The sequence below is a fragment of the Sminthopsis crassicaudata genome, chromosome 3, assembly GCF_048593235.1.
Source record: "Sminthopsis crassicaudata isolate SCR6 chromosome 3, ASM4859323v1, whole genome shotgun sequence".
Lineage (NCBI taxonomy): Eukaryota > Metazoa > Chordata > Mammalia > Dasyuromorphia > Dasyuridae > Sminthopsis > Sminthopsis crassicaudata.
Genome location: NC_133619.1, coordinates 482846357 through 482860257, shown reverse-complemented (window position 1 = coordinate 482860257; position 13901 = coordinate 482846357). Strand labels below are relative to the sequence as shown.

General features: G+C 32.1%; 1 protein-coding gene across 4 annotated transcripts in view; it reads left to right on the top strand.

Moving 5' to 3' along the window:
• The window catches only part of TNFRSF19 (TNF receptor superfamily member 19), an 88941-nt gene that overhangs the window by 14506 nt on the left and 60534 nt on the right, over nucleotides 1-13901 (top strand). For 3 of the 4 annotated variants that reach the window (XM_074303658.1, XM_074303656.1, XM_074303657.1), the window contains exons 2-3: nucleotides 5939-6034; nucleotides 8544-8654. In XM_074303658.1, the coding sequence (XP_074159759.1) occupies nucleotides 5972-6034; nucleotides 8544-8654 (174 nt within the window). In that variant the 5' untranslated portion in view covers nucleotides 5939-5971. The remainder of the gene's footprint in view (nucleotides 1-5938; nucleotides 6035-8543; nucleotides 8655-13901) is intronic. The other variant, XM_074303659.1, reaches the window with a different exon arrangement.

Genomic DNA, 13901 nt, shown 5'->3' with positions numbered 1-13901 from the left:
AAAGAAGGTATTGTAATCTCCTCAAAATATATTTTAGAAGAATAGTTTAGACAGCTATATTTGGAGAATGGAAGAATGCAATTTTCTCCAAAAGAAGGGAGATGTGGTCTTTTAAATCCCCTTTCGCATTCAAATTGATGTTTGCTCAGAATTTAGAATAGGGTAGATCCATAAATTCTTTTGGTATTTTAGTGGTTTTATCATCAATGGAGAACAAGCTTGAAAACATCAATGTATCCTATAGTGGAAAAATGTTATCTACTCATTAACCTGGGAAACTCATTCATCATTGGAGGGATAGAGTAATAGGGAAGAGAGTTAGACTTGAAAAACCTTGCACTGATTTGATTTTTTTTTTCCCCCAAATTGGCATGATTTTTGGAACTTGACATTGGGTCTTAAGATTTTTGAACTTTGGGTGTTTGAAGATATTGCATTTGGCAGCAGAAAATTTTAAAGCTTGTAGAAAATATTTCATGATTGCAAAAAGGAAAATCATTTCCATCTCTAGGCCAACATCAATATGTGTAGTACAGCACACCTCTATAAGAGTTCCTAGGCTGCATACATATTTGCTAGTTACACAATGCCACAAGAACGTTTTATAGCTGAATAGAGTGAAATTGAAAGCTAAAATATGACAGTAGAGACCATAGGAGATGCTAGTGGTTGTAATCCCTCCTGAAGATAGGAGTACCCTATATTTATGATTCATTTTGCATCACTTGACATTTAGGACTGACATTTGTTTTTAATCCATTTATGATTACAGTCTAGGTATTAAAATACTAAAGCCTGTATTTATAGCACTGGCTTTACCTCAACACTGGTTTTTATAAATTGTGAGCATGCCAGTTTACATTAAAGTTGATTTTAAAAAAATATTTCAGGTTATTGCATATTGGAAAAATGTAAGGGATGAATATGGCTTCATTTATATAAAGTTAATATGTGATTATTACATTAAAATGGTTACCTCTAACATGGGTTGCATCTAGTGGCTAATAAATCAAGTGGTTTTTGTTTTTGTTTTTTTTAATACAAAGAATGGAAAATAAAGTAAATGATTTGTTCTGAAAATTATCCAGGCTATTTGAAATACTCTTTTAAGATTCACATTTTGGGTCACTGGCAAAATTATATGTACAGTTCATTCTTGGAAATATGAAATCAAAAGACTATGAAGGAAAGGGTGCTGTCAAAATAAAAAATAAATATAAATGTTAAGCATCAATAACTTTGCTCTCTTAAATAGTTTAGCTCTTCACATATCAGCTAAGGATCAGTCTGTCAAGAAATGTTTTTTAAGTACCTTTATCTTGGGTGGCTGACAGGCATTTGTATATTTAGATAAGGGATTTAGAGGTGTAAAATTTTAAAATAAAATAAAATAAAGTCTTTTTCTTTTCCCATTTAAAAATGTGGTAATGGGAAATAAATGCATTATCAGCCCAAGTTATCATGATGGGAACCTGGGTGGACTTATTTACTAGGTAGATCAGAGCAGAGAATGCTTTCAGAAGGCAGGAAGACCTTAATTCAAATCCTGGCTCAGATATATACCTACTTTGTTTATGTTGATGATTTATTTCAGCCAGGTCTGACTCTTTGTGATCTCATTTGGGATTTTCTTGGCAAAGATATTGAAGTATTTTGCCATTTCTATCTCCAGCTCATTTTACAGATGAGGAAACTGAGACAAACAGGGTTAATTGACTTGCCCAGGGTCACACAGTCAGTAAATGTCTGAGACTGGATTTCAACTCAGGAAGATGAATTTTCCTGACTCCAGTCCTATTTACAGCTCCATTTGGCTGCCAATGATTCTGAGTAAATAGCTAGAACTCTCTGTCCACCCCAGTTAACTCATTTATAAATGCAAATAATAATAGCAACTGTTTCCAGGGTTGTTGGAATAATTGAATAATATATTAAAATTACCATATAAATAATATTATGATGATTACATTCTGGCTTATGTAAATTAAGTCTTCCAGTCTTGCTCTTCGAGTCTCTTTTTGATGTGGTTGCTTAGTACAATAATAAACAAGTACCTAGCAGAAACAACAAAGCATGGTCAGAAGGATCAGCTTCAGGAAGGAAAAGATTTTTCCAATGATCTACAGTACTTATTGATGTTTTGTTCCTAATCATAAAGGACACAATAAATGCACAAGGTTTAAGGAATTAAGAGATGTGTGATATCTCTAAGTCACTGGCACTTCCAATCTCAACTATTTGCTCTTTGAATACAATTGTTTTATTAAGATTAGTCCAACCTCTCTCATTCATATCATTAATACTGGTTCCATACAAAGATTATTATTGGTTTTGTGTCATTTCAGTCTTCTGAAATGACCCCTTTTGGGCATTTTCTTGGCTAGGATACTGAAGTGGGTTGCCATTTCTTTCTCAAGTCCATTTTACAGATAAAAAAACTGAGTCAAATATAATTAAGTGATTTGCCCCGGGTCATAGAGCTGGCGACTGAGGGGATTTGAACTCTTGAAAGTGAGTTTTCCTGACTCCAGGGTTAGCATTCAATCTACTGCACCACCTAGCAAAGGCTATTATCCTTCACAACCCCTCTCTCTCCTCAAGAAAAGAGTAGACTGATTAGTAGAGACATCATACAGGATGAATGTGTATTTGCAGGATCCACCCACATAGCTGCACTTCTAACCAGCTGCCCAATTCTATATAAACACAATCCTTTCTTACCCTATAATTCTTTATAACTTCACTTTTGATGTCACCAAATGAACACTGAATAATAAAAAATATATATATCAAAAGCTTTTGAGAAAGATGTCTAGCAGCTAAAGGCATTTCAGTAATTTTTTGCTTCATTTTTAATTTTCAGTATTATTACTTTAAAAATGCTTGACTTTTTTTTTTTTTGCCCAGTTTTCCCTCTGTTTTGAATGCCAAAGAAATTCATACTGCATTTCATTTTATTCCAGGAAATTCAAGTTCATACTCCTGACACTTCATCATGAATTACTTACAAAATGTCTCTTGGTTTTCTCTTAAGTTAGTCTCTTATGGAAATGTTATATATATGTTCATTTGTTAAAATGTCCCTTTTATAATCTATCTCATCCAAGAAAGGATAGTGTAGAAAATTCAACCAACCCTTCATTTTACATATGAAGAAACTGAGGAACTAGGAAGTAAAATAGTTACTATAATAGTCCAATGTCCTTTCATGAAAATTCACTTTTAGTGTCTTAAGTAAGAACATCACCTTTGAGCTTCTATTCTGTGTCCTTTGGGAGTAGTAATTATCTGGTTGCCTGCCAAAGGATTCTAATAATAATACTTTATATCTGTGGACACCAATTTTCATAATACTTTCATATGCATTATCTCTTTTGACCCTTATATCAATCTAATGAATTAGGGATGATAAGTAGGGCTTTCTCCCTTCTCTAAAGGAGAAGAAACTGAGGTATAAAGAGCTAAGTGTTTTACCCAAGATCACCTAGCTAAAAGTGATACAACTAGTAAAAGAATAAGAGAATGATAAATAGGATAGGGCACCCACCCAATGCCATTACTGGAAGATTTTCTTTTTTGGGGAGAAATGCCTGTCTCTTTAAAATGTTAGACATGAAATAGCTAGATTTGAATTCTTCATTCAGCTCTCTATTTTGGTCCAATTTGGCCTGTGTTAATGAAATAAGAGAGGATGTTTCAAAATAACAAAATAACTTTGTTTAAAAAAAAATCTCTTCTAAAATAAGGCATCACCTTATTCTGGATCCAAATAGGCTATCATTTCAGTGGGGGAGGGGGTTAGGGGAGAGTATGAGTGTGATGTACATGTGTGTGTTCTTACCCCCATTAACTTTTAAGGGCAAGGGCCAAAGCCAGGTTTTTGAATTGGATATAAATGTTCATGACTGTTAGTATTTCATTTTTCCCCTTTACTGATGCTATGCTGCCTGCTAACTTTCCACAGAACCCAGGGTAGTACTCTACACAAAGTGAGTGCTCAATTGACTGCCTCACTGATTTTATTAATTCTTTTCTCTCATTCTATAAAACCAAGTCTTTTGATATTAGGAACTTTATATATAAACTTAAAATTTTTATTCTTAAAAGAATTTTTCAAAATTAACATGACAAATATTTTTAATTGTTAAAAATTAATTACTTCATTAACTGTTGTTGGTACTTTTTAATGATGTTGGATTAGTGAGGGGATCCTAGACTTGCAGTCCGGGGCCCTGGGTTCAAATCCTGAATCTTTGACTTGTGTGAACTTGGGTAAGTCAGCCTCTTTAGATCTCAGTTTTTTTCCTTTTTCAAATGAAAGTTTAGACCCCAAGGTCTCTTCCATCTTTAGGCTATAATCTTGTTATCCTGTGATGCTAAAGAAATGTAAGTCATTTTGAAGTTGAATTTTAAGGTATTGTGATTTGGTTTTTTGTTTGTTTTTCTACTTGTGTATTCACAACCTTAGGGAACTAGGTGATTAAGCAATTAAAGCATTAGAGTTGGATGCAAAGCTTATTCTTTTCTAAACACTATTACTAAAGGTCTCCTAAGGGAAGATAAATTAATTTATCTCAACTTCTGATCAAAAAATACCTGTTAACTATCCCTACTTGGTTTTCCCACTCTATTTGACTTGTTAAGAATGCCAATTTGATTCTGCCTTTTTCTCTGAATTCTTGTTGCCTTGTTGAGGTGTCCCCTTGGCTAATTAGTCACAGCTAAAAAATGATCTTTTCTTTCTTATGCTTTGTAGCAAAATTTGCTTGCTTAGTATGGGAAGGAAAAAAAACCAAACATGATATTTTGCTTAAAGTATGGACTTTATTCTTTTTTGGAACATAGAATCATCTTTTCTGGATCTATTTGTTTTAAAAAACCTCTGCTTCAAAGAAAACCTGGACTTTCTTTCTCAGCTTCCTTTTCAATAATGCAACTAGATGGACACCTAGAAGGTATCTGTTAAACTTTTTTTTTTTCCCTTAAGAAGATCTCTTCTTCATTTGACACTGTGTAGATGTGAACAAATTGATTCGCTTTGCAAATTAGTGTTCTAAACATTCTGGGAAAGAGAAAAATGTTCTTTCTTCCTTCCTTCCTTCCTTTCTGTCTGTCTGCCTGCCTTTCTTAAAAGAAATTAAATTAGATTGTTTTCTCTTTCTGAATTACCCAGATCGGTGTCTCAATTTAAAGTGGTCTATGGGAACACTCAGTTTACCAAATGTTTTTAATGCCTTAATGATTCACCTTCCTATATATTCCTTTTATTTCCACATCCGTATAAAGAAAGGGTGAAAGGATTGAGTTGATCATTTCTGAGGTCTCTTCTAGCTCTAAATCCAATTATCTTATGATTCTTATTTTCCCTTAATTTTCATATATACTTAATTCACATACTTATGGTGTGCATCAAATTGCACAAATGCCTTCTGTACAGATTTACCGCCAGTGACTGTTATGTCCAAATGGACAAGTCAAACAAGTTGTTTGACTGTCTTTTTTTCACTAGTGAATTGACTGGTTGTTTGACTCCAGTGACTTCATTAATTGATTGTTCTGACATCCCAGAGGCATAGCCTAAGTTCATCCTTGCATGGGGGATGAATTGCCTTTGAAGTCAGTAGTACTTTTCTTTGTCCCTGTTTGAGATGTGATTGTCTATTAAGTGCCCTATACTCAATGGTGATTTAAAATAGAAAATGGAAAACGAAGGAGGTAAAAACCAGTTGGAGTTTTAAATAAAAATTGTTGGCAGAATAAAGTCTTAATTTTACATTGCTATGTTTTTAGAACAAACTGGTTATTTGTTTATATTGACTTTTAAAAATGGTCTCTTTTAAATGATGATTGCAATCATATTGTTGAATTTCAAATGACTATTCTCAAAGTAAATCCAATCATGTTTAAAATTTAAAATTTTTATTTTCTTTGATTTTAGTTTTCAGATTGGGAATATAGTTCATCAAAAGAGATGGAATCTAAAAGATCTTCAAAAGAAATATTATTCACCATAGCATTTTTACTAGCACATTTGGTAAGTAAATGTTCATTCAACTTTTTCATTTGAATGTGATGAAAGAAACATAATTAATATAATGTGGTCTAGAGTATTTTCTATAATTGTCTCAGATTCTTTTGTTTTTATTTTAATTTTTTTTTAACTTCTGTGGTAGACATGAATGAATCAAAAATGGACAGAAATGTCCAATCTTGACTTTGGAAGACATTATTTAAATTCTTTTCTTTGAAATATAGAGGAAATCAAATAATTGGAGTAACAACATTTCTAGCCCCATGACAATGATAAATTATCTTGTGGCTCATAGAAATGTGCCACACTCAGCACGAGTCAGACCCTTCCTGACTAGAGTATTATTTCCAGTTCCGGACTACAAGACTTATAAGGTTTGTGGAGGACTTGGAAAAGGTTCAAAGGAGAACCATTAAGATGATTAAAAGTGTTGGAAAATAGAGCCTATGAGGGAAGTTAAAAGGAACTGAAATTTATTTCATCTGGAGACATAATAAAGCAAAGCTTAATAATGATCTTCAAATATATGAAGGGTTATTATACAGAGGATAGTAACTGTCCTCCTTGGAGAACAGAGAATGAAGAAAGGGGGTTAAGCTACTATAAAAAATTCAGGTAGACATATGGAAATTTTGCATAAAGCTGTTAAGCATAAGCAGTTAAAAAGGGAGGCTGGGTGGAACTTTTCTCCCTGAATATCTTTGAAACACAGCCTTTTTTCATCTAAATTTAGATGAAACTAAGTCACTCTGGGCTTAAACAAAATGACAGCTTATCTGTTATAGGATCACAGATCTTTAAGGTGTTTTTGGCCAAAAGGGTGATTTTACAGGTGAGAAAACTGAGGCCTGGATAATGACTTGTCCAAGATGACAGAGGTATTAAGTAATAAGGCTTCTGCCTAAAACCACTCATTGAGTGCCTTTTGATACTTGGCATTTCAATGAGGCATTATACCAAATAAATGAACATAGACCTTACCCTCTTCAAATTTCCATGATCCTGTGTAAAAATGAAAAATACATTTGAAGAAATCTCCTTTATATTAAATATAATATGTTTTACTGGGGTGAGGATGGGTAGAGAGGGAACAAAAATATATGAACATAATTATTGACTTTCAGGGAATGACTAATATAAGGTTAATTCATATCACAGCTGAGTACTCTGTTGTCCTAGTTTTCTCTGAGACTTTCAAGTCTGACTTAAGTAATTTTTGATCACACAGATTTAAAGCTAATAAAGCCCTCCTTTTGAAAATGTCATAGAAACCAAATTGCCTTGATTGAAAGTTTCTTAATTTAAGACTTACCCTCCCCAAACATTCTATTTATCTCAATAAATTATTAAGATAACTGAATAATGATGAGAATATAATTTCATATTTATACAACATTTTCTGAAGAACTCAAACTATTTCAAAACCAATATTTTTCACCCAACTAGAATAGGCAGGAGTAGTGAACAACACTGGAGAAGAGTCAGAAAGACCTGAGTTCTAATCCTGTCTGGGACACTTACTAGCTGAGGAACCTTGGACAAGTCATTTTGTTTTCTTAACCTCAGTTTCCTCACCTTTGGAAAGAGCACATTAACCACGCCTACCTTAAAGAGTTATTATGAGATTTAAATGAGATCATAAGTGTAAAGCACTCTGCAAACTTTAAAACACTTTACAAATTTCAACTTTTTATCCAGTAATTTTCAGAAATTATCTCCCAAAGCTAGCACCCAAAACCACAAGGGCAAGTATATATTATTCTTTCATGAATTCTCAGTAAAATGTACACTGTGTACACTTGGAAAGGACTGAATTTGTTTCAGCAAAACTAATGGCACTCACATTGAATCCACTTGGAAATTTCTAATGAGTCATTGCAAAATCCTGTGTAACTGGCCATCCAAATTCATTATATTTGCAAATGTATCCTCTTACTTGCAGATCAGAGAATAGGGCTGCTGTTAACTTGGAAGATTACAGAGCAGAAGAATGCTGAAACCCCCAGAGCCAGGGAAGAATAGCTTTCTCTGCATGCCCATTCCTTTCCTAGACATTTCCTAGGCTCCAGACATTCTCCTTAGGCTGTAGAGCCCTTAAGGACATAATATATCACTTTTCACCCAAATTGTCTGAAAATTGTCTGAGGAAAGTAGCAATTCTGCTCTGGAGTTGAATAAACTGGCTTCCAAGGAGAGAAACTTTCCTTCCTCTATGTTAGGGGGAAAGAATGGTCTTTCAAGTACCCTGAAGAATTAGGCTCATTGACTTATTCAGCCCATCCTAAATTGGCCTCTTTTCAAAAAGTGAAAATGAGCTTTATTTCTTTCTCAATTAGCATTTCTGGGTGTGACTGTAGTTATTTCAGACAGCTTTATTAGAACAATACCTTGATTTTTTAATTTGTTTATTTATTTTACTTTCTATGCAGAAGGGTTCTAGATACTTTACTGTGAGATGTATCTTTGACAACAATTCTCTCTGAATTTTATGTGTATTTTCCCCCCCTTTTAGCCACGTAGAATAATGTCTGAAACAGGAGACTGCAGACAACAAGAATTTAGGGATCGCTCTGGAAACTGTATCCCCTGCAAACAATGTGGCCCAGGAATGGAGCTGTCTAAGGTACATTTATTAAATCTATAATAGAATGATAGCTAAATGTTTTTACTCTTCATCAATTTTTTTCCCCAAAAATTCAAGTCTTCTGGAAATTTGTATTAATGTAATCATTTTATTATGTGTTTTTTAACCAAACACTATAGTTTTTAAGAACAGAAATTATTTTTCTGTGCATCAAACATATACAAGATATGAGTTATGGAGGAAGATTTTTTTATTCGATTTTAATTGCAAAATAGGCCTTTCCATCAAACAAAAGTTATAAGACTAAAAAGTAATTTTTTTAAGTTAACATCATTTTGTTGATATGTTATAAATACAACCTTTAAAATAAACACAAAGTAAATAAATATAGACATGTATTCAGTGATATAATTGTCAGCTTTTCTCCTAAGGTAAATGTTTCTGATGGTAGTAGAAATGAAAAATGAATAACCTACATTCTACTTTGATTGTGCTTCAGGGCTCAATAATAAGCTTGTGTATAGTAAATGATTATTTTATTTGTAAAATTGAAGGATCCCTTCAGTAGTACATCCCATCCAAATTGGATGAGGGTAAACATTTTTTTTTTAATAAAAAAAAAAAGTCAATTGAATTTACCCTATTTTATGTTATCATTAAAATAAACACATTTGCTCTCAATTTTTTAAATTAAAATTGAGTCAAAAGCATTTTGTAAATGAAGCTTTTTTGACAATTTTGAGGCATAAGAGAACTTAGGGAAAATATAGGCCAGCAAAAAATGTTGATTCTCCATTCTCCTGGATGCATGTTTAGAAAGGTAGGGCCTAGTTCTTTTCCTTGACACTTTGGGAGACTGACTAGTTAGTTGGGGAGCTTTTAAGTCATTGATGTATCTTCTTGTGCAGTAGAAAGCATCAAAGTCTTCTTATTCAAAAAGATACAAACAATAGAGTTTTTCCTTTGTTTAAAGTGACTAAGTCTGGCTCCTCCAGAGAGAAGTGCTCTCTACCCACCGGCTTGACCATTGTTCAAAGACTGGTTTTGTCATTCATAGATTTTTGATCAATGATCTACAAACAGCAGGAAACAAAGAATTATGCATTGAACTAGTAGTTTCATGAGAGGCAGCTTCTTTGGAATTGGTGTGTTAAATAAGTAGGGTGATTTAAACATCCTGTGTTTTACATTTGGTTTTGAATTATGTGTTCTTTGAACTCTGTGTGAAATCCAGTATCATTTCCAACAGATAATTTTTAGCTTTTAATTCTCAAAAATATATGTTCAGATATACATTTTGCTATTGTATGTAATGCAATGTTTGAAGAGTAAATTTAATCAGGAAGTTACTTTGTTTTTTACCAGAGAGGGAGAGAAGACTTGAGAATCCAATTACTTAAGGTGTTCCTCAGAAAAACATTCCCTCTCATTAAGGTGGGAGTCAAATTTTCACAAATTCTGGCTGAAAAATACCAAAGTATTTTGTAAAAATATATTTAAAATACACAAAACATTTGGGAATCATTTTACCAGTAACTGTATAGATTGAATTAGAAAATGGTTCTAAAAGTAAGAATGATCAGCTTAAACAATTCTTGCTGGACTCTACTGAATAACAATGACAATGAAACCAATTCATTTACAAACTCTGTGCTATGCCAGTCGAACTTACCAAATGGGTCCCTTGTGGAAATTAACTACAAAATTCATTTGGAGGAAGAAAAGATATAGAATATCAAGAAATATAATGGGAAAGGGCACAAATGGTTAAAAAATAAAAATATAAATCACTAAAACAGAATAAACAAAGAATAAACAGAAATAATTTAATCAAAAAAAAAATCCTAAAAATATATAAATTATTCAACCTAGAGCTACCTATTTGATAAGAACTGCTGGGAAAACTGGAAACCAGTTTGGCAGAAATTAGATTTAAATTAAAATGTTATGCCATATTGTATGATAAATTCAAAGTGGATACATGACCTAAATTTTAAAGATTAAATTGTAAAAATATTAAAAGTAGAGTATGTACCTTTTATTTATTTCCTATTTATCCTGTGTATAATTTGTTTGTACATAATGATTTTCATGTATTTTCTCACAATAGCTTGTAAGTTCCTCAGTAGAGACTGTCTTTTGCCTTCTTTTGTACTTCTAACTTTGTACTGCTTAACACAGTGCCTGGCATATAGTAGGCATTTAGTAAATGCTTCACTGATTTCTAGAAGATGAATTTTTAACTAAATGGGGAATATACTCAATTACAAGAAATGCAATACATATTTTTGATCAATAAAATTAGAAAGTTTTTGTACAAACATAAATACACTTAGGATAAGAAAGGAAGTGGATGACTGTGAAAGATATTTTACATTGAATATGTCTGATAATGGTTTTTATCTAATAATTGCATAAATATTTATGCATGTACTTTAACATATTTAACATGTATTAGAATACCTGACATCTAGGGAAGGGGGTGGGGGAAGGAGGGGGAAAAATTGGAACAGAAGGTTTTGTAAGGGTCAATGTTAAAAAATTACCCATGCATATGTTTTGTAAATAAAAAGCTATAATAATAAACAAAAAAATAAAAATAATTTTATCTAAGATATGAGAAGCAGCTAATAGAAATAAAACCTAAAATTAAAGTCCACCTTTACAATTTGAATTAAATTTACTTTTACTACTGAACATTTCCAGAAAACTTTGACAGAAGATTTCTAAAAAAGCACAATGAAATTTTGAAATCTCTGTACTTTATATTAGATCAAAGTTGTTATATTAAATAAAATAATCACTTTTGGAAAATTATACATATATATATATATATCCATGCTAAAAGTTTCCCTCCAATTAAAATGAAAGCTCATTTAAACAGCAATCAAGATGTTTCATGTAATATTTTTGGATGGAAATGGTAAAAAGGGAAATCATTACAAATCTTGGGACTTTTGTAATGCATTTCTAGATAAAAGTTCTACTTCATTGCTTCATTATAACAAAGAAATGATCATGGGCTCTTGAAGATTGTATCTATAGAGCACAAGCTTCCATCTTGGCTGAAGAATCTTTGAGTCTTAATCAGATCACAGACTTAGTCTCTTCCAAGGACCAAAATAAATGAGTACAGAGAGGCTTTTAACGGTAGGCTGGCTACTAGGTGATGAGTTCTTCAGTCATGTGAACCCATAGAACAAAAAAGGGTGGGAGGAGATGTGGAATATTTACTAACATTTTCTGAATTTGGAAACAACAGGATAAATTGGATGAGAAAGGTTTGGTTTTTCCATGTTTTATAAGAACAATAATAACTTTAAAGACTTGAGTGTTAGGTTTCAATGGAATGTACAAATATATTCCATATTATTTTATGCTTCTTAGAATATAATGTTTGCTTCATAGAGTAGTTACCTTTTTAAAAAAAAGTGTTTCTATGGGTTTTTTTTTTTTTATCAGAGTCTATGGGCTTCTTCATCAGTACTAAACAATTTTTTAAAAAATTGTATGTGTCAAGGTTAAAGGCCAAAGCTGAAGTAATTCATGAATCCACAAATTATTTTTATTCATGCCTCCTCTTCAAAAGATTTTAAACTTTTCTATCTTAGTTTCTGTTCTTAATAACTTAAAGTGGTAGGTGATCCCTGCTACTGATGTTAAATGCAAAACTCGTGAAATTCAAAGACACTTGAGAAAATGCAAAATATATTTTTATTTACTAGTTAACTTAAAATCAAGGTAAAAATTTTTCTTAATCACTCTAAGGAAGAGAAATCTATAATTAATTAATTTGTTCATTTTTCTTCTTTGTTCCTCAGACTGGGATTTTATCTACTACATATGACTTTCCTATGAAAGAAAAATAAAGTATAAGTAGTTTTATGTAGGTGAAAACATTTAAAAGATCAGCTTTATTTAATTTGGTTAATTATTACTTTCACGCTTTAGGTGTAAAAGAATGTCCTCTTACAAAAAAAAAAAGCCTTTTTGTTTAGCAGTTTTATAACATCTGTACATCTTTTAAATTTGTGATTTAAAAAAAATAATTCTATGGATAACATCCTAAATGAGATTTTTACTTAAAAAACTAAATATGTAGTTATAAGAGAGGTCTTCTTATTTCCTTTTTATGAAGTACAAAAAGAAAGAACTCTTTTAACTTTTTGATTGAAGCTTGAGATTATGGTTAGGCTAAGTGTTTTGAATATAAAAAGTACAGTAAACAGCAGCATCTTTAAGTAATTTATGGGAAAGTGGAAGTACTGGATCCAATTACTGAAGTCCCACAACTAAAGTTACTTTGACATGAAAAAGACAGCACATTTCAGACAACATGGAAAGCTTACAGAATAAGCTATTTTCTTTGCTTCATTTTCTTGTCCTAAACCATGCTTCTCTATCTATAGTAACATCAGCTTTTCTGCTTACAATTATAGTCTGATTATTTTTTAATTCAAAATTTATGCCGATAGCTTAAACATAGGTCATAAACATCTTACAGGTGAGAGCTAGGTATACCTAAAATTTCCATCTGTGGTTTTATTACTTCTAATTATTATTTTCTTTGGAAGTTTTTCAAGTCTTTATTTTCTTTCAAGGTGTCTAGGATTAAATTTTTACTCTTGGGTCTCTGCCTTTAGGGTTCTTTGTAGCAGGGTTGAGCTGGCTTTTTTTATGCTACTGGTATACCATTCTTCTGTAGAGGAAGTGGGAGCTTTGGTATCCCACTACCCTTCATGGTCAGTGGTTTTTCCCATACTTCTTCCCATTTCCTTTCAATTACTAGGTAGTAAGAAACCTCAGCAGCAGTTCCTGATTCTAAACTTAATTTTTTTTTTGCTTATTTAAAAAAATTATTCTTTGCTACTTCCAATACATCTTTAATTATGAAAAAAGTACTTTGAGGAATATATATTCCAGCTTGCAGAGTTATATGAATTCAAAAGGTGTCTCTTATTATTTGCAAACCTTGAAGTTCTCCCAAAATTTTTTTGGAGGTCTTGTTTCATGAAATGGTGATTCCTTGGAGAACCATGTTAAGTCCTGCATGGTTTCCCCCTTCAACATTTTGCTTTGGGCAAATGATTTCCTCCCTCTTTTGGAATTTTCCAATTTTATTTTATTTTCATTACTCTCTCTCACTATATAGTCTTTATTTCTTAAAATTCCCCTTGACCTGAGGTTTCTAATCTTTTTTGTGTCTTTAACCACTTTGGCAGTCTGGTGAAGCTTTTAGATCCCGTCTTAAAATATGTTTTAATGCATAAAATAAGAACACAGATA